General features: G+C 43.8%; 1 protein-coding gene and 1 long non-coding RNA gene across 10 annotated transcripts in view; one reads left to right on the forward strand and one right to left on the reverse strand.

Moving 5' to 3' along the window:
• The first annotated feature begins 61 nt into the window (after positions 1–61).
• LOC309636196 lies at positions 62–15192 on the forward strand. Its single transcript, XR_014249289.1, has 2 exons — positions 62–544; positions 11496–15192. It is a non-coding gene; the product is annotated as an uncharacterized lncRNA (long non-coding RNA).
• Positions 2462–20635, reverse strand: part of ARMH3 (armadillo like helical domain containing 3) — a 180516-nt gene continuing 162342 nt past the window's right edge. For all 9 annotated transcript variants that reach the window (XM_082408314.1, XM_082408311.1, XM_082408307.1 and 6 more), the window contains 2 exons: positions 5489–5605; positions 2462–3289 (listed from right to left, as the gene is read on the reverse strand). In XM_082408314.1, the coding sequence (XP_082264440.1) occupies positions 3197–3289; positions 5489–5605 (210 nt within the window). In that variant the 3' untranslated portion in view covers positions 2462–3196. The remainder of the gene's footprint in view (positions 3290–5488; positions 5606–20635) is intronic.

Genomic DNA, 20635 nt, shown 5'->3' on the forward strand with positions numbered 1-20635 from the left:
CCTACCCCCGCCCCCTCCTCTTTGCAGTTCGGGGGAGGCACCCGGTGAAAGGGTGAGCTGAGAAGTGCGGGGAGGGAGACGAGCTCTCTGGCAACACTACCCCCTAGACCTGAAGCCCCGGGTATTGCGGGTGGAGGAGGGAACAGGGCCAGAAAGGCTCCACTATGAGGAATCCCCGCCCCCGATTCTCAGCACTCCTTCCCCTACCCTCAGCACTGGCCCGGGTATGTATGAGTCCCTTGTTAGTCTCCCTGTCAGCCCCTATTTTCTCTGTTGTTCTCCACCCATGTATGAGTCTCTTTGGCCCCCACCAGTGCCCACCCTGCTTGAAGGGGGTTAGGGATGCAAAGGTCAACTCAGCCTCTAACGCAGGTTTATCTCAGGCCAGTGGACTACAATTTTCTCTTCTCTTGGAAGGACCCCTACCCTCACCCACTCCAGGACCCTGTCTCTGGGCCCTATTCACTCTCAAGGTGCCTTCTTCCCTGATCTAATGACCCCCGCTGGCCAACTGGGAAGAAAAAGAAAAGAAAGAGTGAACCAGGTCAGTTTCTCAAGACTTTCTTGTTCTTCTGTTCCTTTTTTTTTTTTTCTTTCAACTTTCCTGCCCTGCTCTCTTCTGTCATCTGCCCTGTCCTAGATTCCTTCTGTTTTCCAGAAGATTTGGGAAATGATTGAGGGGTTTGGGGATGCAGGCAAGAGTTGGGGAGAAATGCCCTTGTTATGAGGCCCCCTTCCCTTAGACTAGCTCTTTTTTTCTGAAGCTAGCGGCTAGCACAAAGCTCAGCTACCTCCAGCTCCAGGAATGGCTACTGAACGACTGAGCCTACTAGTTTGACCTCCCCCACGATCCTTCGTGGGCTCCTAGCCCATGAGCCCCCCAACCACCATGAGGATTAGGGGTGGGGGCAATGTCTGATGTGTTCTGATGGTATGGTGGCAGTGTCCCAGGTAATCCTGCCTGCCCAATGGCTCCTCTGGAGGAGTGACCTGCTGAGACGGAAAGCTTCAGCTAAAGTGACCCCAGCATATTTAACCTCTTCAGCTGGATTAATTTACAAGCACTTGATTCAATTAACCCAGCAGGAATTGTGGTGAGAGTTCAGACATGAGAAGGGGACAAGCAGCCGAAGGAAGGATTATCTTTGGGAGCAATGCCCTACTCCTGGCTTCTCCCTGACTCTGGAGGGTCCTCCACAGACCTGGTATAGACATTGGGGCATGGACAGAGCATAGACGGCTCTTTTTGGGGTTAAATTCTAAGAAGGGATGGGACTCCTATTTGGAGTTCTTAGAATAGGTGTATGTAAATGGGCCAAGAGATGGCTTTTAAAATGGAGGGCAAGGAGTGCTTTGCTTATTGCCTCATGCCCTGGACCTGCCCTTATTCACTTCATATGAAAGGCTGGCAGGAATCTAGAAGCAGCCCAGATAGGCTGGCTGGCCTCCTTAACACCAAATTTTGAGGTAAAGGGATTTTCTTCTTCCTTCCTTCCACCCAAAAGGCAAGGGAGGCTACAACTTCTGAACTGAACTGGCTTCCACTAGGACCAGGAGACTGAGAAACAGAGCGTATAAGGGGTTCCCTAACCAGATGAGACCAGCACCTGGGAGATTACCTTAACTCTGTCATTGAGAAAGGAGTTCTGGGTAACAGAGATTAAGGGGAAATAGAAAACACACTAAAAAGACTGTCCCATACAAATCAATTTTTAATAACTTCAACTTGCCACCAGCTTCCAGCTCCTGCTCCTCTGGGGTTTATCACTGTCGAAAACACTAAATGCCCCAGGCTGGACTATCCATCTAGTGATCAGAGATGACCCTGCCCTTGATACCTTAAGAATCTACAACTATACATGGCAGCACGATGGTGGATTCTCTGGAACTTGCTCAATGTTGGAGTCGGAACTCTGACTCCCAGGGAGGGCGAGTACCCCAAAAAGATTTGAAGTCAAGTGGAATAGCAGCCGGGGAGGTCCCAGACCTGCTCTCACGGCTGGATTCTGGTACTTACTCCCAGATTCTTCCTGTGCTGCTTGCCCCCTACCATCCTGAGGGCTTCAGAAAGTGCTTTAGAAAGGGAGGATCTCAGAGCAGCAGCTACTTCAAAGGCAGCTGTGGGGCAGGAAAGCCTACAGCAGTAGTCCCAAGGAGGCTGTCCAGAGAAGGAACCATAGGCCAACTTCCCAAAGGTCGGCCTCTCCATGATGCTCACCTGGCCTGTTTCAGAGCCTGGCCCCAGCAAGTTCTCTCTCTGCCAGGCACCAGACCACAGCAGCAACAGATTCCTCCCCAGAGGAAATTCTCACGCAGGCTGGATGTAAACAACAGCCGGGTGAGGGGGTGGAACACGTGGAGGGGAGCTCAGCAGGCGCAAGAAAGGCTCCCAGAGGAGGGGGTAGCTAAGGAGGTGGGGAAGCTGCTGGAAAGGGAACCAGCAAAGTAGGCACCTGAGGGCTCCAGAAAACCTGTCCATGTTTATTTCACACACACACCCTAAAGACAATTTAAACCAGATTGAAAATGAAAAGCTAAGGTGGTGACCCTGTAGTGCTGACGAGTCAATGGGCTGGAAGGCAGGGGAACGCAAACAGGTACTCCTGGTGCCAAGAATCAAATCCACAAAGTGGTGGTCAGACAGCAGAGGAGTCAGCTCTGGATTCAGAAAATAGAAAAAACGTATCCCATTCCTACCTCACCCTAAGCCTGAGCTAAGGGCCAAGTGCTGGTGGGGGCAGGGGACACAGATTTCCGGGCACAAAGGAAGCAGAACTGGCTCCCCCTACATCTGAGAGTCTGTTTTCAGAAGCCTAGGAGAACCACTGACCCCCCAGGTGTGGGCATCACCCTAAGGCTTACCCAACAGCTCCTGAAAATTAGTCAGTAGCCACAACTTGTAATCTCAATTGGAAATATGAGGGGTTGTCCAGAGAGCCCACCCTGGAAGTCCCCACATTTCTGAAGGTGTCTCCCTGTGCCCACCCATCCTCTCCCCAAATAAGATTATCCTTGGCTTGCCCATCCTGGCCCCTGCTGTCCAAGCTCCACTGAAGTGCGGCCTTCACCGAGAGACCTCGGTATCTGTGTTTTTCTCCAGCTTTGGGAACAGGCCCTCTCCCCTCGCCCCCGCCTCCAGCCCAGGAAGCCTCATGGGTAAGGGCAGTCAGTGGCTGCCCAGGTATGCATGGCAGCCTCAGGAGATAGTGGAGAATTCCTTGAGCAGGACTTCCTGGCTGAGTGTGTGGAAGGCCAGGTTCCTCCGGACGTTGGTGCTAATGGATCGAACCTGGGAAAAGGTGAGGGAAGGTGGGGGGCACAGGCAGAGAGAAAACAGGAGAGAGTCCGTTACAAACAGCAGAGGGCAGTGCCTGAAGCACAAGGCCAAGATGAAGTGCTAGAAGTTTCTCTCTTAGGAAATGAACCCTTAACATCTATCATCCCTGCAGGTAAATGAGCAAACAATTCCGTGATAGTCGGAAGAAAAGAGAGGTTGAGAGACAGGAATCCTAGTGGATGTGAGAAGAGCGTCTGAGCACCTGATGAGGTAGAAACAAGCACAGACAGGGAAGGAGGGCTGAGGTCAGGCCTTTGTCCTTGCCTCGGCCAGGCAGAAGGGGGACTGATCTGGTCAGTGGTCTAATGGAGGAGGAGAAACTGAGGCCAGAGGACTCATGCTCTGGAGCTACCTCTCTTTGGATGTGTTTCGAGTCTCCTCAATCTCCTTCTGTATTTATTTACTTTTCTGGGCTGGAAAGAACGTTTAGAGATGCAGCCCTTGTCTGTCATTGGATGGCAGGAGTATGATCCAAGGAGGCCAATAGCCAGGATCAGGTCATACAGCCAGTGAGTCCCAGTTGTGAAAGTAGGACCCAGGTTTCTCAGCTCCTAGTCCAGCACTCTCCATACCACAAAGATGCCTCCCCACTTGAGAGGAGAGTCCAGCTGTATCCTTGCTATGTCCCCACTGCTCATGCTTTCTACCCACAGACCAAGAACCTTGCAGGAAGTCCTGACTGTGTCAGCAGGAGAAAAGACCTGTGGGAAAGGGGCCAGAAGGCCAAACTCCCTGCTCTGAGTGGGTTCTAAGAGGAATCCAGCAGACTCTGGAAGGAAATTCATTCATGGGAAATAGAAGTGAACATCGAATGAGAGACAAAGCAGGGGAGGAAGGAGAAAAAGAATGTGTATCTGTCTTAGGCCCCAAAGCCCAGGGAGCTTTTTTTCAATTTCTGCTTTGCTATGGGAAACTTAATGAAGTCATCAGGCAGGAAGCAGAGGAAAGGGCAGCATGGCAAACAACAGGCAGCTCAAGCTCATTAGCTCCAAACCTAACCAGACCCTCTTTGCTTCCCTGTGCCAGAGGTATAGATATGAGGAGAAATGAGTAAGGCACAGGCTAGTGCCCAAAAGCCTCAAGAGAGCTGCTTGAACTCTCTCCTCCACAATCCTCTTCATCTCCCAATAACTTGCTGACCACCCCATAAAAATACTGTACTCTGCTATCTTATTACACTAGTGGCTTCCCTGTTCCCAACTAACTCAGTCCAGAGTATATCTGCCTCACCTTGGGGAAGCCCAATAATCCCAGGAATGCCATGTCAGGGTCAGAGTTGGGCTGGGTTTAGCACAAGACAGGTGATCTAAAATCTAGCACCTTCATCATGGACTGGGCATGGGTAGTAAAAGCTGGGCTGATGCAAGTTCTGCCCCAGCAGTGGGAGGTCTGAGGACATGGGAAGTTGGTACACAGGCCTGTGTGCCCTGGTCTCAGCCCCCAGCCAGGATGATCATGGACAACCAGGCAGGTGGAGTGGCAGGAATACAGGGAGACTGGGCTTTTCCTGAGAGCATCTTCTGAGCACAGGACAGGACAGGGACCACCAACAGGGTAAGTCCAGTTCTGTGGAGATGCTGACTGGGAGGTGGAGTAGGAGGCAGAGCAGATGTTCACTGGCTGCAGGCGGCCAAGGGAGGGGGCTGCAGGAAGCTGAGTGACTGGAAAGTGGGAATGGGGGTAGGGAGTGAAGACTGGAGAACTAGATTGGAAGGGCACTCAGACCAGGACCCAGTTAGGAATTTAGAAAGAAGTGATTACATAAGGAGGAGAAGAATCAATTACTCTCATTAGTTACTCTGAGGACAGGATAAGGAGTAATGAGCCAGAGCTGCCACTGAGAACACACGTCAAACTCCAGGCCCAGCTGGAGCTGTGCAAGGGCTGTCACCATGGCTGCAGAGGAGAGGTGGGCACTGCTGCCTCAGACTTCTCACCCTTCCCAGCCTGGCACCAGCACTCTGGGGAATATCTTTGTCTCTCACTGCCTGGTCCTTCCTGGACTGCTTTGGGAGATAAGTTGCAAACCCAATCCAAGCAGGCCCCTCCAGTCTTATTTCATCAGCCTTTGCCCACCTGCACAGTAGAACCCAGTGGCTGGGAAAGGGCCCTTAAGAGACACAGGCAGAGATGGAGGCGGGGCACACTCACCAGCTCTTTGAAGAAGGCGGCTTCCTTGTGCTGCTCAGAGTAGCGCTCATACTGGTCCAGGCCATCTTGCAGCTTCAGTGTGAGCGTGTCATAGTTGGCTCGCACTACCTCTAACACCTGGGGAAGTCAAGGGCCAGGTGGGGCTTAGTCCACACGAACCCTAGGTATTTGGCCCCCACGCCCCTCCTGCTGCCCTACTGCGTTGGATTCAGTCTGAGACAACACCCCCAAGAGACCTTGCTCACTACTTATTACCCTGAAAAAAGCCTGGCCACGGGGAGTGATTCCTCAGGTTTCTGGGGCCATGTTTTTTGTTGTTTTTTAAAAAATTTTTATTGAAATATAGTTGATTTACAATGCTGTGTGTTTCAGGTGTACAGCAAAGTGATTCAGTTATACATATATATATAAATATATAGGGAATTCCCTGGTGGTCCAGTGTTTAGAACTCCACGCTTTCACTGCCGAGGGCATGGGTTCAAGCCCTGGTTGGGGAATTAAGATCCCACAAGCTGTGTGGCATGGCCAAAATATATATATACACACATACATACATATTCTTTTTTTTACATTCTCTTTCATTATTAGGATATTACAAGATATTGAGTATATAGTTCCCTATTGTATATGGTAGGTGGGACCACTTTCTTTTTTTTTTTTTTTTTTTTTTTTTAAATTGCCACAGGCCAAGAGCCATGGCTCTCAGGGGGCTCATCTTTTTTTTTTTTTTTTTTTTTTTAATTTTATTTATTTATTTATTTATTTGTTTATTTATGGCTGTGTTTGGTCTTCGTTTCTGTGCGAGGGCTTTCTCTAGTTGTGGCAAGCGGGGGCCACTCTTCATCGCGGTGCGCGGGCCTCTCACTATCGCGGCCTCTCTTGCTGCGGGGCACAGGCTCCAGACGCGCAGGCTCAGTAGTTGTGGCTCACGGGCCCAGCTGCTCCGTGGCATGTGGGATCTTCCCAGACCAGGGCTCGAACCCGTGTCCCCTGCATTAGCAGGCAGATTCTCAACCCCTGCACCACCAGGGAAGCCCGGGACCACTTTCTAATCTCTTCCATCCCCTGCCTTTCCTGACTAGTCCAGCCTGGTCACCAGGGCTGTTTACTGTGGGTATGGTAAAGAAGCATGAGAAGAGGTGACAGAACAGTGAGTGTCGGAGCCCCTCAGTATCCCTGATACCAAAGATGCATTCTCAGCCATATCCTGCAGCTTTCTCTGGCCAGGCTGTCAGTTGCTGAGTAAGACTTTGCCAATGTCTCCTTCCTTTTCCTTTTCTGGGAACCACATTTCTTCAGTCCTGGGATGTTCCTCAGCACCATCTGCCACTTGTTTTCATCTCCCAATGCCAACTCAGTCTTCTTATCCATTGCCTGGATGGAACTTTTTGGGCATCCTAGCCTTGGAGTGTAGGAGACACTTTCTAAACTAAGCTAGAGCTTATCTCATCCTCTTTTGTTCTGATGAGGGGTCCCTCTCCTACTATGCCTCTGCTTTCTATGGGGGTGGATTCAGACCTCCACTAACTCCAGGAACCTTGGATCTCTGTGGTTCCAGAAGGAAAGGACTACCAAAGCCATTCCTGATATGACTTCGGCTTATCAGACCATAAATCAAAGACAAGGACAATTAGTTACATCACGAATATTCAGAGGTGAACTAGCCTAGCCCCCTGCTGCCCACTGTAATGAAAACTATTTTGGATATATCATGTCTATTATTAGCAAGACCAGACTAGTATTTAGAGAGTGTAGTACTATCTTGCCAGCTTGAAGATAATTATATTTGGGTTATACAATGATTAGTTACATCAGAAGATGTAGATCTTCTACATTAAGTTAGAAGAAGTGAGCTGGGTAGAAAGGAGAGACCAGGAGAGTGAATACTTTTTCACTGTGGCAATCTGTGTGATAGCTATTTTGCAATTTTATCTGACCTGGGAGGGAAGTGTATGATGTCATGGAGAGCTCCCAGCTCAGTAGGGAGTCTTGGGAGGAAGGAGTGTGATGAGGGAGGCTTAGCTCCAACAGAACGTAGGGGTGAAGGGAATAAGCTAGAGTCAGGACTGACCAGAAAGACTGAGAATGGAGTCCTGAGGGGTACAAAGGTGCCTCTGGGCTGTTCCCTTCACCAGTTCAGTCTTGTGCCAGGGCAGACTTCACCTAGTGGCAAACACTTCTGCCTGCCAAGAATTCCTGAGGAGAAAGTAGGGATGGAGAACACAGGCTTGTGTTCCTGAGTTTGGGAAGGACAGCTAGGTCAAAGGTCTGGTCCAGATTCAGGCTCTTTTCCTCCAGACACCCCACTCCTCAAGGTCACTTTGCCAAACTATGTCCCAGAGACTCTAGTATAGGCTGGCTCCTTTGCTTCTAATTCCATTTGTCAGCTCTGTCGGCAAGAGGACCAGTACCCAGCAACGCCAGTCACCCACGAAGTAATCTGGCCCCCTCATGCACGTGGGCTGTGCTAGTGGCTGAAATATCTACGGCCAAGGTCTTGGCTCAGAAATAAATGGCTCAAGCCCAGAAAAAGGCAAAATTCCAGAAAAAGGCAAGATGGAACCAGCTCCCAGGAATCAGGCAGAATAAAATAATACATGCTTTTCCAATCCCTGAATTCTGGGCAGCTTCAGCAATGGCTATGACCCAGCAACCTGGGCTCAGCCTTTCCTAAGGGGTGTCAGGTGCCAAAAGACAAATACCATGCTAAAGCTAACTCCTGAGAAGAAGAAACAGCACATCAAGAGATGCAATGTCCTGAGAGCCTCAGGCAAGGCCACCCTTATCACCTGGGCTTTCTCTCTTCTTGCCAGGGCAGAGTGGAAGGTATAAGATATCGCTCAGAACAGGGATTTTTTCTTTCCCAATAAAGTTGGCTTTTCCTGGAAGAGCTTAGTTCAGTTTCTTGCAGGGAGGTGAAAGCAGAGAAGGCCCCTGAGCTATCAGCTCCTTGGAAGGAAACCAGAGGCCTGGCTGGACTTTGTGCATAATCTCAGCTCTCCCCTTGTCCAGACATTGCCCAGGGTCACGTTCTCCTTCCCTGGCCCTTTCTTGTGTTCACCCAGCCCCTGCCATTTCCTGCCCATATCACTTCTCTTAAATTTCCAAGAGAAGAAAACATTCTAAGCTCAGGTCTGGGCCCCAGCCCATTCAGAAGTTCAGAGCACTAGGGGTACACACCTCGTCTGGGATCTTCCTTTCTGTAGCTTAAGACTTTAGGAATATGTCCCATTTGGGCCTCCCTCACACTCAACGCTGGCCTGGGACAAAGCAAGGGCAGTAGTTAGGCAGAGGGTAATATCCCAGAACCCTTGTACCTAAAGGCCTCAGGCTTTACCATAATTTGCCTCCTCAATTTCTGACTTCCTGGCAACTTCAAAGGCCCTTCCTAGGCGGACATCCCTCCCTAATCAATCAGGTAACAGTCTACACCCTAGCACAGTCCACCTTCTTTCACCAGTTGTTGGGCTTGTGGGCTTCCTAGAATCTTTCATTTTCTCTGAAAGGACCTCATCTGGCCTCTCACTCTTCCTCTACTTTCCCAAAGCAGTCCCTCCCCATAACTGGTTATGTGTTTACTGTGTTTACTGTGTTTCTTTTCTCCCAGAAGCAATAAAGGTCTCTCCCTAACCTTGCAATCCCACCAGTCTAAGGACAGCCCTTCAGTGGCATTCTCACAATTAAGTGGTGGTCACGTGCTGGACAGCTTGTAAGGGGAATTCTGATGATAGAGAAGCAAAAAGCCAATTCTTCTTCCTCCATAATCCATATTTATTCTTCCAAATTCAGGATTAGTTAAAGCTAAACAAGAAGCACTGCAGGGACTTCCCTGGTGGCAGTGGTTAGGAATCTACCTGCCAATGCAGGGGACATGGGTTCGATAACCTGATCCGGGAAGATCCCACATGCCGCAGAGCAACTAAGCCCGTGTGCCACAACTACTGAAGCCCGTGCACCCTAGAACCTGTGCTCCTCAACAAGAGAAGCCACCGCAATGAGAAGCCCGTGCACTGCAGCAAAGAGTAGCCCCCTCTCAGCAATGAAGACCCAATGCAGCCAAAAAAAAAAAAAAAAAAGCAATGCAAAGATGTTCTCCAATTAAAGACATCGGTGGGTCACAGTCTGGGTCTAGTTGTGCCTAGGCCCTGATAAAGAATTTCAACCAACAGCTATTAATTTTCAAAATAACGTAGTTAAGAGAATGGCTCTAGAGCCAGCCTGCCTGGACTCACCCTAGCTCTACCACATACTAGCAGCAGGGTGGAGCTGGGTGAGCCCGTTTCCTCATCTGTAAAACGGGGATAATAATAACTTTCATCATATAGAAGATTAAATAAGGTAATATATATAAAGCACCAAGTATACCGCTTGACACACAAGCAGTACGTAATAAACACAGCTGTTATTATTATTATTATTTTAATTTTACACTGGGTTGAGAATCATTTCATAAGTTTATTTTATTTTTTTATTTTTTTATTTTTTGTTTCTTTATTTTTGGCTGTGTTGGGTCTTTGTTGCTGCATGCAGGTTTTCTCTAGTTGCGGCAAGCGGGGGTTACTCTTCGTCGTGGTGCACGGGCTTTTCATTGCAGTGGCTTCTCTTGTTGTGGAGCACGGGCTCTAGGCGCATGAGCTTCAGTAGTTGTGGCACACAGGCTCAGTAGTTGTGGCTCGTGGGCTCTAGAGCACAGGCTCAGTAGTTGTGGCGCATGGGCTTAGTTGCTTTGCAGCATGTGTGATCTTCCCGGACCAGGGCTTGAACGCCTGCATTGGCAGGCAGATTCTTAACCACTGAGCCATCAGGGAAGCCCTGTTATTATTATTATTCTTTCATTTTAAAATGACTCCATGAATAACTGCTTTTTAGGACCTGAAATTCCAACCCCTGCCATAAATGAGCAACCTTTCCCTTCTCCCACTTTCTGGAAGAGATCTGTCTTCTACAGGCTTCCCAATGAGGGATTTCTGGTGGAGGAAAGAACACCCTGCTTTAGGGTTTGTGCTTTAGCAGGTACAGGCAGGCTGAGTGGCAGGCTGTCTCCTGAAGAAACAAACATGCTATTACTACTGATTTCCTCACTGAAACTGCATCATAGCTAGATTCTCAGCACCCTGAAGGAAGGCACCCAGTGTTACATTACAGATTTTCCACAATGCCTAACACAGTCCTAAGGAACAGTAAACATTCAACATGCTTGTGGACTAATTTAGTAACACTCAGGCCCAACCAAAAAGGAAAGGAATCTCTCATCAAGGTTGCACGATAGGGGAGTTCTCTGGTGGTCTAGTGGTTAGGATTCGGCTTTCACTGCTGTGGCCTGGGTCCAGTCCCTGGTCAGGGAACTGAGATCCCGCAAGCTGCTCACGGCCCGGGAGGGAAAAAAAGTCTCATGATAAGATTAGAATTAGACAGTACACCCAGCCAGTGCACTGTTCTCAGCACTCTTCTAGGCTTCTAAAGCCCAAGTCCTGCCTTTAAGGAGCTAACAAGCAAATGGGGAATCAAGATAAACCACCATGTAAGGGCATACCCACATATATAAGCACATAAACAGTTGGGCCGGTAGAACTAAGTGTGGTTTGCAGTCAGCTGCATAGCTGACCAGTGAATGGGCAGCCTGGTTGAAACAGTATCACATCTTTTAAGACAGGGAAAATTAAGGAATCCAAAGTCTCTTCTCTTTTGCCTACCACCTAATCCTACTCAGCTAATTCAGATTGCAAAATTCTCTCCAGGTGGACATAGCCTAAAAGAGTCATGATGACCAAGAAGACAGTTAACTATCAGGACAAAATATCAGCCATCCAAGAGCTTCAGTTTCAATTCTTGCTCTTTTAAGAGAGTTGAGGGTTGAACCTTTGTAAATGATCAATGTAAGGCTGGGACTCTGGCTCAAGAATAGAAGGAAAATATGGGGAAAGGGAAGAGAGATGTTTTAGTGGATTATCTTTAAAAACATATTAAAATGCTCACTATAACATATTGTTTCCAAAATCTACTCAAGACTCTCCTCTAGGACTTCCCTGGTGGCGCAGCAGTTAAAAATCCACCTGCCAGTGCAGGGGACATGGGTTGGAGCCCTGGTCTGGGAAGATGCCACATGCCGCGGAGCAACTAAGCCTGTGTACCACAACTACTGAGCCTGCACTCTAGAGCCGGCAAGCCACAACTACTGAGCCCGCGTGCCTAGAGCCCATGCGCCACAACAAAGAGAAGCCACCGTGATGAGAAGCCCGCACACCGCAATGAAGAGTAGCCCTGGCTCGCCGCAAATAGAGAAAGCCCGTGCACAGCAACAAAGACCCAACACAGCCAAAAATAAATAAATAAATTTATTTTAAAAAAACCCTCTCCTCCAGTAACTGAAAAAAGAGGAAGGAAGGAAGAAAGAGAATGAAGTAAAATGGACAATGCATATGAATAGTTAATTCAAGGGAAGTTTCTCTGAAAAGTATATGAATTTTAAAAAATTTAGTTGGGTAACTCAGGGTATACTGTAATATTTTAAAGTAGTTCAGGACTTCCACTTCCATTCATGATGGAGTAACTGAAAACTAGGAAAGAAATACCTCTTTTCATACACTGTATAAAAGGCAGTTCAGGACAGGAATCCTGAGAGAAAGAAAATATAAGGTGAGCATGAAAATCTTGCTGGGCTAAGGAGACACACTAGAGTTTGGAGAGGCAGAGGTGGCTGGCACTTGTGAGGCAGGTTACCAGAAAGAAAAGAGTTAGGCAAAGAACAGAGCTTCAGAAATTTATGTAGGGTTCCCACTGAATCTGCTGCTGAGTAAGAATCACACGTATAAGGTAAAATTCAACCAGTTCGAACAAAAAAATGACTAAGGATCTGTAAGCTGAACAATTCCCAGAGCTCACACAGGACTGGGAGATGTATGAATTTTGACCAAGCAGAATGAAAAGTACCTGTTGAATACGTATGGCATTCAAAAGAGGCACCAGAACAGTCGCACCTTAATTATAGAACTAAACTAGCCCTAGAGTTAAAGGCCACTATAAACCTACCTTAACAAAGATAAAAAGAAATTTCACGGATGAAGGTGGTCAAAAGGTACAAACTTCCAATTATAAGATAAATTAGTACTGGGGATGTAATGTACTACATGCTGTATGGTATGGTTAACACTGCTGTATGGTATATTTGGAAATTATTGAGAGAGTAAATCCCAAGAGTTTTCATCACAAGGAACACCCCATTCCCCGCCACCTTTGTACCTACAGGAGATGACTAATGTTAACTGAAGTTACTGTGGTAAATTTAAACAGTACTATATGTCAATTATATCTCAAGGAACACCCCATTCCCCACCACCTCTGTACCTATAGGAGATGACTAATGTTAACTAAAGTTACTGTGGTAAATTTAAACAGTACTATATGTCAATTATATCTCAAGGAACACCCCATTCCCTGCCACCTTTGTACCTATAGGAGATGACTAATGTTAACTAAAGTTACTGTGGTAAATTTAAACAGTACTGTATGTCAATTATATCTCAATAACACTGGAAAAAAAGATCATCACATGAAAAAAGGAGTTTCAAGAGAACATTGCTGCTCCACAAATAATTTGCTTATCTTCCTCAATAAAGTCCAGCATTATTTAATAAAGATAACAAAATCCAGCATTTAACTATATAACATTCACAATGCCCAGTATCCAATAAAAAATTATCAGACATGTCTGGGCTTCCCTGGTGGCTCAGTGGTTAAGAATCTGCCAGCTAATGCAGGGGACATGGGTTCGAGGCCTGGTCCAGGAAGATCCCACAGGCCCTGGAGGAACTAGGCCCGTGCGTCACAACTACTGAACCTGTGCTTTAGACCCCGCATGCCACAACTACTGAGCCCATGTGCCACAACTACGGAAGCCTGCGCGTCTAGAGCCCGTGTTCCACAACAAGAGAAGCCACTGCAATGAGAAGCCCACACACCACAACGAAGAGTAGCCCCCGCTTGCCGCAACCAGAGAAAGCCCACGCACAGCAACGAAGACCCAATGCAGCCAAAAATTAAAAAAAAAAATCAGACACGTCAAGAAGCAGGAAAATGTAACTCATAACCAAGAGAAACATCAATGAATAGAAATAGACCCAGAAATGAAAGAGATGATGGAATTAGCAAGGACGTTTAAAGAGCTATTATAAGTATGTTCAAGTGTTTAAAGACAACCATGAACATAATAAGGAACAAAATGGAAGGTATAAGGCACATCACAATAAAACTGCTGAAAATCAATGTTAAAGACAGAATATTAAAAGCAGCTAGAAGGGGGATAAACACATTATGTACAGAGGAGCAAAGATAAAAATTCACAATTCTTGTCAATAACTATACAAGCCAGAGAACAATGGAATGATATGGTGCCAAAAGAAAAAAAATTGTTAGCCCAGAATTCTATATCCAGCAAAAATATCTTTCTGAAATGAGGGTGAAATAAAGACCTTATCAAACAAACAATCTAAGAGTATGTGTTGCCAACAGTCCTGCAACTAGAAGAGATGTTTAAAGAAGATCTTCTGGTAGAAGGACAATTATATTATCTGGATCTATAAATAGGAATAAAAATTACTGGAAATGGTAAATACACAGATAAGTGTAAAATACTTTTACATAAATTTGAAAACTAGGAAAAAAGATAATTGACTCTTTAAAGCAAAAAATAGTAACAATCTAATATGAAATTCATAAGAAACCGAGAAGAAAAATGTCTGACAACAGTAGTACAAAGAACAAGAGGGGGAAAAATGGATACACACTACTGCAAGGTTATTATACATTACATGAAGTCCTGTAACATATTTTGAAGGTACACTGTGGGAAGTTAAAGATGCGTATTGTAAAACCTAGAGCAACGACTAAAATAATAAAATTAAGAGGTATAGCTAAGAAGTCAATATTGGACATAAAATGGAATCATAAAAAACACTCAGTAAGAAACCATTTCCTCTAAGATCGGAACAAGACAAGGTTGTCCACTCTCACCACTATTATTCAACATAGTTTTGGAAGTCCTAGCCACAGCAATCAGAGAAGAAAAAGAAATAAAAGAAATCCAAATCGGAAAAGAAAAAGTAAAGCTGTCACTGTTTTCAGATGACATGATACTATACATAGAGAATCCTAAAGATGCTACCAGAAAACTACTAGAGCTAATCAATGAACTTGGTAAAGTAGCAGGATACAAAATTAATGCACAGAAATATCTTGCATTCCTATACACTAATGATGAAAAATCTGAAAGAGAAATTAAGGAAACACTCCCATTTACCACTGCAACAAAAAGAATAAAATACCTAGCAATAAACCTACCTAAGGAGACAAAAGACCTGTATGCAGAAAACTGTAAGACACTGATGAAAGAAATTAAAGATGATACAAACAGATGGAGAGATATACCATGTTCTTGGATTGGAAGAATCAACATTGTGAAAATGACTATACTACCCAAAGCAATCTACAGATTCAATGCAATCCCTATCAAACTACCAATGGCATTTTTCACAGAACTAGAACAAAAAGTTTCAAAATTTGTATGGAAACACAAAAGACCCCGAAGAGCCAAAGCAATCTTAAGAAAGAAAAACGAAGCTGGAGGAATCAGGCTCCCGGACTTCAGACTATACTACAAAGCTACAGTAATCAAGACAGTATGGTACTGGCACAAAAACAGAAATATAGATCAATGGAACAGGACAGAAAGCCCAGAGATAACCCCACACACATATGGTCACCTTATTTTTGATAAAGGAGGCAAGAATATACAATGGAGAAAAGACAGCCTCTTCAATAAGTGGTGCTGAGAAAACTGGACAGCTACATGTAAAAGAATGAAATTAGAACACTCCCTAACACCATACACAAAAATAAACTCAAAATGGATTAAAGACCTAAATCTAAGGCCAGACACTATAAAACTCTTAGAGGAAAACATAGGCAGAACACTCTATGATATAAATCACAGCAAGATCCTTTTTGACCCACCTCCTAGAGAAATGGAAATAAAAACAAAAATAAACAAATGGGACCTAATGAAACTTCAAAGCTTTTGCACAGCAAAGGAAACCATAAACAAGACAAAAAGACAACCCTCAGAATGGGAGAAAATATTTGAAATGAAGCAACTGACAAAGGATTAATCTCCAAAATTTATAAGCAGCACATACAGCTCAATATCAAAAAAACAAACAACCCAATCCAAAAATGGGCAGAAGACCTAAATAGACATTTCTCCAAAGAAGATATACAGATTGCCAACAAACACATGAAAGGATGCTCAACATCATTAATCATTAGAGAAATGCAAATCAAAACTACAATGAGGTATCACCTCACACTAGTCAGAATGGCCATCATCAAAAAATCTACAAACAATAAATGCTGGAGAGGGTGTGGAGAAAAGGGAACCCTCTTGCACTGTTGGTGGGAATGTAAATTGATACTGCCACTATGGAGAACAGTATGGAGTTTCCTTACAAAACTAAAAATAGAACTACCATATGACCCAGCAATCCCACTACTGGGCATATACCCTGAGAAAACCATAATTCAAAAAGAGTCATGTACCACAGTGTTCACTGCAGCTCTATTTACAATAGCCAGGACATGGAAGCAACCTAAGTGTCCATCGACAGATGAATGGATAAAGAAGATGTGGTACATGTATACAATGGAATATTACTCAGCCATAAAAAAAACAAAACTGAATTATTTGTAGTGAGGTGGATGGACCTAGAGTCTGTCATACAGAGTGAAGTATGTCAGAAAGAGAAAAACAAATACCATATGCTAACACATATACATGGAATCTAAAAAAAATGGTTCTGAAGAACCTAGGGGCAGGACAGGAATAAAGACGCAAATGTAGAGAATGGACTTGAGGACCTGGGGAGGGGGAAGGGTAAGCTGGGACGAAGTGAGAGAGTGGCATGGACATATATACACTACCAAATGTAAAATAGATAGCTAGTGGGAAGCAGCCACATAGCACAGGGAGATCAGCTCGGTGCTTTGTGACCACCTAGAGGGGTGGGATAGGGAGGGAGGGAGGGAGACACAAGAGGGAGGAGATATGGGGATATATGTATATGTATAGCTGATTCACTTCGTTATAAAGCAGAAACTAACACACCATTGTAAGGCAATTATACTCCAATAAAGATGTTAAAAAAATAAGAAAAAAGAAAATGAAAGACAGGAAAAAAAAACCTGCAAAAAAAAAAAATACTCAGTTAATCCAAACAAAGGCAGAAAAAGAAAAAGATGAACAAAGAACAGATGGGAGAAAAAGAAAAAAAAAAAAGACAAGATGGCAGATTTCAACTCAGCCATATTAATAAATAAATTAAATATAACACTCCAATTAAAAGGCAGAGATTGTAAAACTGGATATAAAATCAGGATTCAACTATGGGCTGTCTAAAAGAAATCCACCTAAGATATAAAGACACAAATAGGTTGAAATTAAAAAGATGGGAAAAAACATGCTATATCAACACTAATTAAAAGAAACTTGAATTGCTATATTAATATCTGACGAGGAGACTTCAAAACAAGGAATATTATCAGGAATAAAGAGTGAAATTTCACAATAGCGAAAATAAACAAATGGGACCTAATTTAACTTAAAAGCTTCTGCACAGCAATGGAAACCGTAAACAAAATGAAAAGACAACCTATGGAATGGGAGAAAATATTTGCAAACCATGTTATTGACAAGGGATTAATTTCCAAAATATACAAACAGCTCATTATCAAAAAACAAACAACCCAATCCAAAAATGGGCAGAAGACCGAAATAGACATTTCTCCAAAGAGATATACAGATTGCCAACAAACACATGAAAGGATGCTCAACATCATTAATCATTAGAGAAATGCAAATCAAAACTACAATGAGGTATCACCTCACACCAGTCAGAATGGCCATCATCAAAAAATCTACAAACAATAAATGCTGGAGAGGGTGTGGAGAAAAGGGAACCCTCTTGCACTGTTGGTGGGAATGTAAATTGATACAGCCACTATGGAGAACAGTATGGAGGTTCCTTAAAAAACTAAAAATAGAATTACCATATGACCCAGCAATCCCACTACTGGGCATATACCCAGAGAAAACCATAATTCAAAAAGACACATGCACCCCAATGTTCACTGCAGCACTATTTACAGTAGCCAGGACATGGACGCAACCTAAATGCCCATGGACAGATGAATGGATAAAGAAGACGTGGTACATATATACAAAGGAACAAAATTGGTCATTTGTAGAGATGTGGATGGATCTAGAGACTGTCATATAGAGTGAAGTAAGTCAGAAAGAGAAAAACAAATATCATATATTAACACATATATGTGGAACCTAGAAAAACGGTACAGATGAATCGGTTTGCAGGGCAGAAATAGAGACACAGATGTAGAGAACAAATGTATGGACACCAAGGGGGGAAAGTGGCAGAGGGGTGGTGGTGGTAGTGTGATGAATTGGGAGATTGGGTTTGACATATATACACTAATATGTATAAAATGGATAACTAATGAGAACCTGATGTATAAAAAATAAATAAAATTAAAGAGAAAAAAAAAATTCTTCCTACAAAGAAAATTCCAGGTCCTGATGCCTTAACTGGTAAATTCTATTAATCATTAAGCAAGAACTAACAGTGATTCTTCACAAACTCTTTTTAAAAATAGAGGAAGGAATACTCCTAACTTATTTTGTAAGGCAACATTACTCTAATACCAAAACCAAAGGTACCACAAGAAAACTGTGAACTAATATCCCTCATAAATACTGACATAAAAATAATCAACAAAATACTAGCAACTCAAATTCTGAAATATATATTATAAATACTATATCATGTGCTTCCTCGGTGGCACAGTGGTTAAGAATCTGCCCGACAGTGCAGGGGACACAGGTTTTGCCCTGGTCTGGGAAGATCCCACATGCTGTGGAGCAACTAAGCCCATGCGCCACAACTACTGAGACTGCATTCTGGAGCCCGTGAGCCACAACTACTGAGCCCACATGCCACAACTACTGAAGCCCGCAAACCTAGTACCTGTGCTCCGCAACAGGAGAAGCCAACACAATGAGAAGCCCGCACACCACAACAAAGAGTAGCCCCCGCTCGCCGCAACTAAAGAAAGCCCGTTGCGCAGCAATGAAGACCCAATGCAGCCCCCAAAAAATTAAATAAACAAATTAATTAATTAATTAAAATAAAATAAAATACTATATCATGATCAAGAAGGGTTTATCCCATGAATATAAGGTTGGATTAATATTTAAAAATCAGCCACCATATTAACAGAATAAAAGAGAAAATCCATATGATCATCTCAATATATACAGAAAAAACACTGACAAAAGTCAACCTTCATCATAATAAAAGCTCTCAGCGAACTCTGGATAGAAGGGAACTTCCTCAACCTAATAAAGAAATCTATGAAAACCTATAGCTAACCCATTACTTAATGATGAAAGACCAATGCTTTCTCCTGAAGATCTGTCAAGGATATTTACTCTGACCACTTCAATATTGTACTGGGGGTCCTAGACAGTGCAATAAGGAAAGAAAAAGAAATCAAAGCCATACAGACTTGAAAGAAAGAAGTAAAACTGAATTTACTTGTACACAATATGATTGTGAGCACAGAAAATTCTAAGGACTCTAAAAAAAATGAATTTATCAAAGTTGTGAGAAAAAAAGGTCAATTTAAAAATAATTCTATTTCTATATATTAGCAAAAATGTTGGAAATCAAGGTTTAAAAAACCATTTAGGAAAGATATCCCATGCTCTAGGATTAGAAGAATTAACACTGTTAAAATGGCCATACTACCCAAAGCAATCTACAGGTTTAATGCAACCCCTATCAAATTACCCATGACATTTTTCACAGAACTAGAACAAATAATCTTAAAATTTATATGGAACCATAAAAGACCCAGAATTGCCAAAGCAATCCTGAGGAAAAAGAACAAAGCAGGAGGCACAACCCTCCCAGACTTCAGACAATACTGCAAAGCTACAGTAATCAAAACAGCCTAGTACTGGCACAAAAACAGACATATGGATCAACGGAACAGAATAGAAAGCCCAGAAATAAACCCACACACATATGGTCAATTAATCTTCGACAAAGAAGGGAAGAACATACAATGGAGAAAAGACAGTCTCTTCAGCAAGTGGTGTTGGGAAAGCTGGATAGCCACATTTAAATCGATGAATTTAGAACGTACCCTCACACCATACACAAAGATAAACTCAAAATGGCTCAAAGTTTTAAATATAAGACATGACACCATAAAACTCCTAGAAGAGAACACAGGCAAAACATTCTCTGACATAAATCATATCAATGTTTTCTTTAAGTCAGTCTCCCAAGGCAATAGAAATAAAAGCAAAAATAAACAAATGGGACCTAATCAAACTTATAAGCTTGTGCACAGCAAAGGAAACCATAAACAAAACAAAATGATAACCTACAGACTGGGAGAAAATATCTGCAAGCCATGTGACCAAGGGCTTAATATCCAACATATACAAACAGCTCATACAACTCAATAACAAAAAAACAAACAACTCAATCAAAAAATGGGCAGAAGACCTAAATAGACATTTCTCCAAGGAAGACATACAGATGGCCAATAGGCACATGAAATGATGATCAACATCACTAACTATTAGAGAAATGCAAATCAAAACTACAATGAGATACCACCTCACACCGGTCAGAACGGCCATCATTAAAAAGTTTACAGGGAGTTCCCTGCAAGTCCAGTGGTTAGGACTTGGTGCTGTCACTGCCAGGGGCCCGGGTTTGATCCCTGGTCTGCGAACTAAGCTCCCGCAAGAAAAAAAAAAAGTTTACAAATAACAAATGCTGGAGAGGGTGTGGAGAAAAGGGAACCCTCCTACACTGGTGGGAATGTAAACTGGTGCAGACACCATGCAGAGCAGTATGGAGGTTCCTCAGAAAACTAAAAATAGAGTTACCATATGATCCAGCAATTCCACTCCTGGGCATATAGCTGGACAAAACTATAACTCGAAAAGATACATGCATCCCAATGTTCACAGCAGCACTATTTACAGTAGCCAAGACATGGAAACAA

This window comes from Balaenoptera borealis, assembly GCF_965194805.1.
Source record: "Balaenoptera borealis genome assembly, chromosome: 10".
Classification (NCBI taxonomy): domain Eukaryota; kingdom Metazoa; phylum Chordata; class Mammalia; order Artiodactyla; family Balaenopteridae; genus Balaenoptera; species Balaenoptera borealis.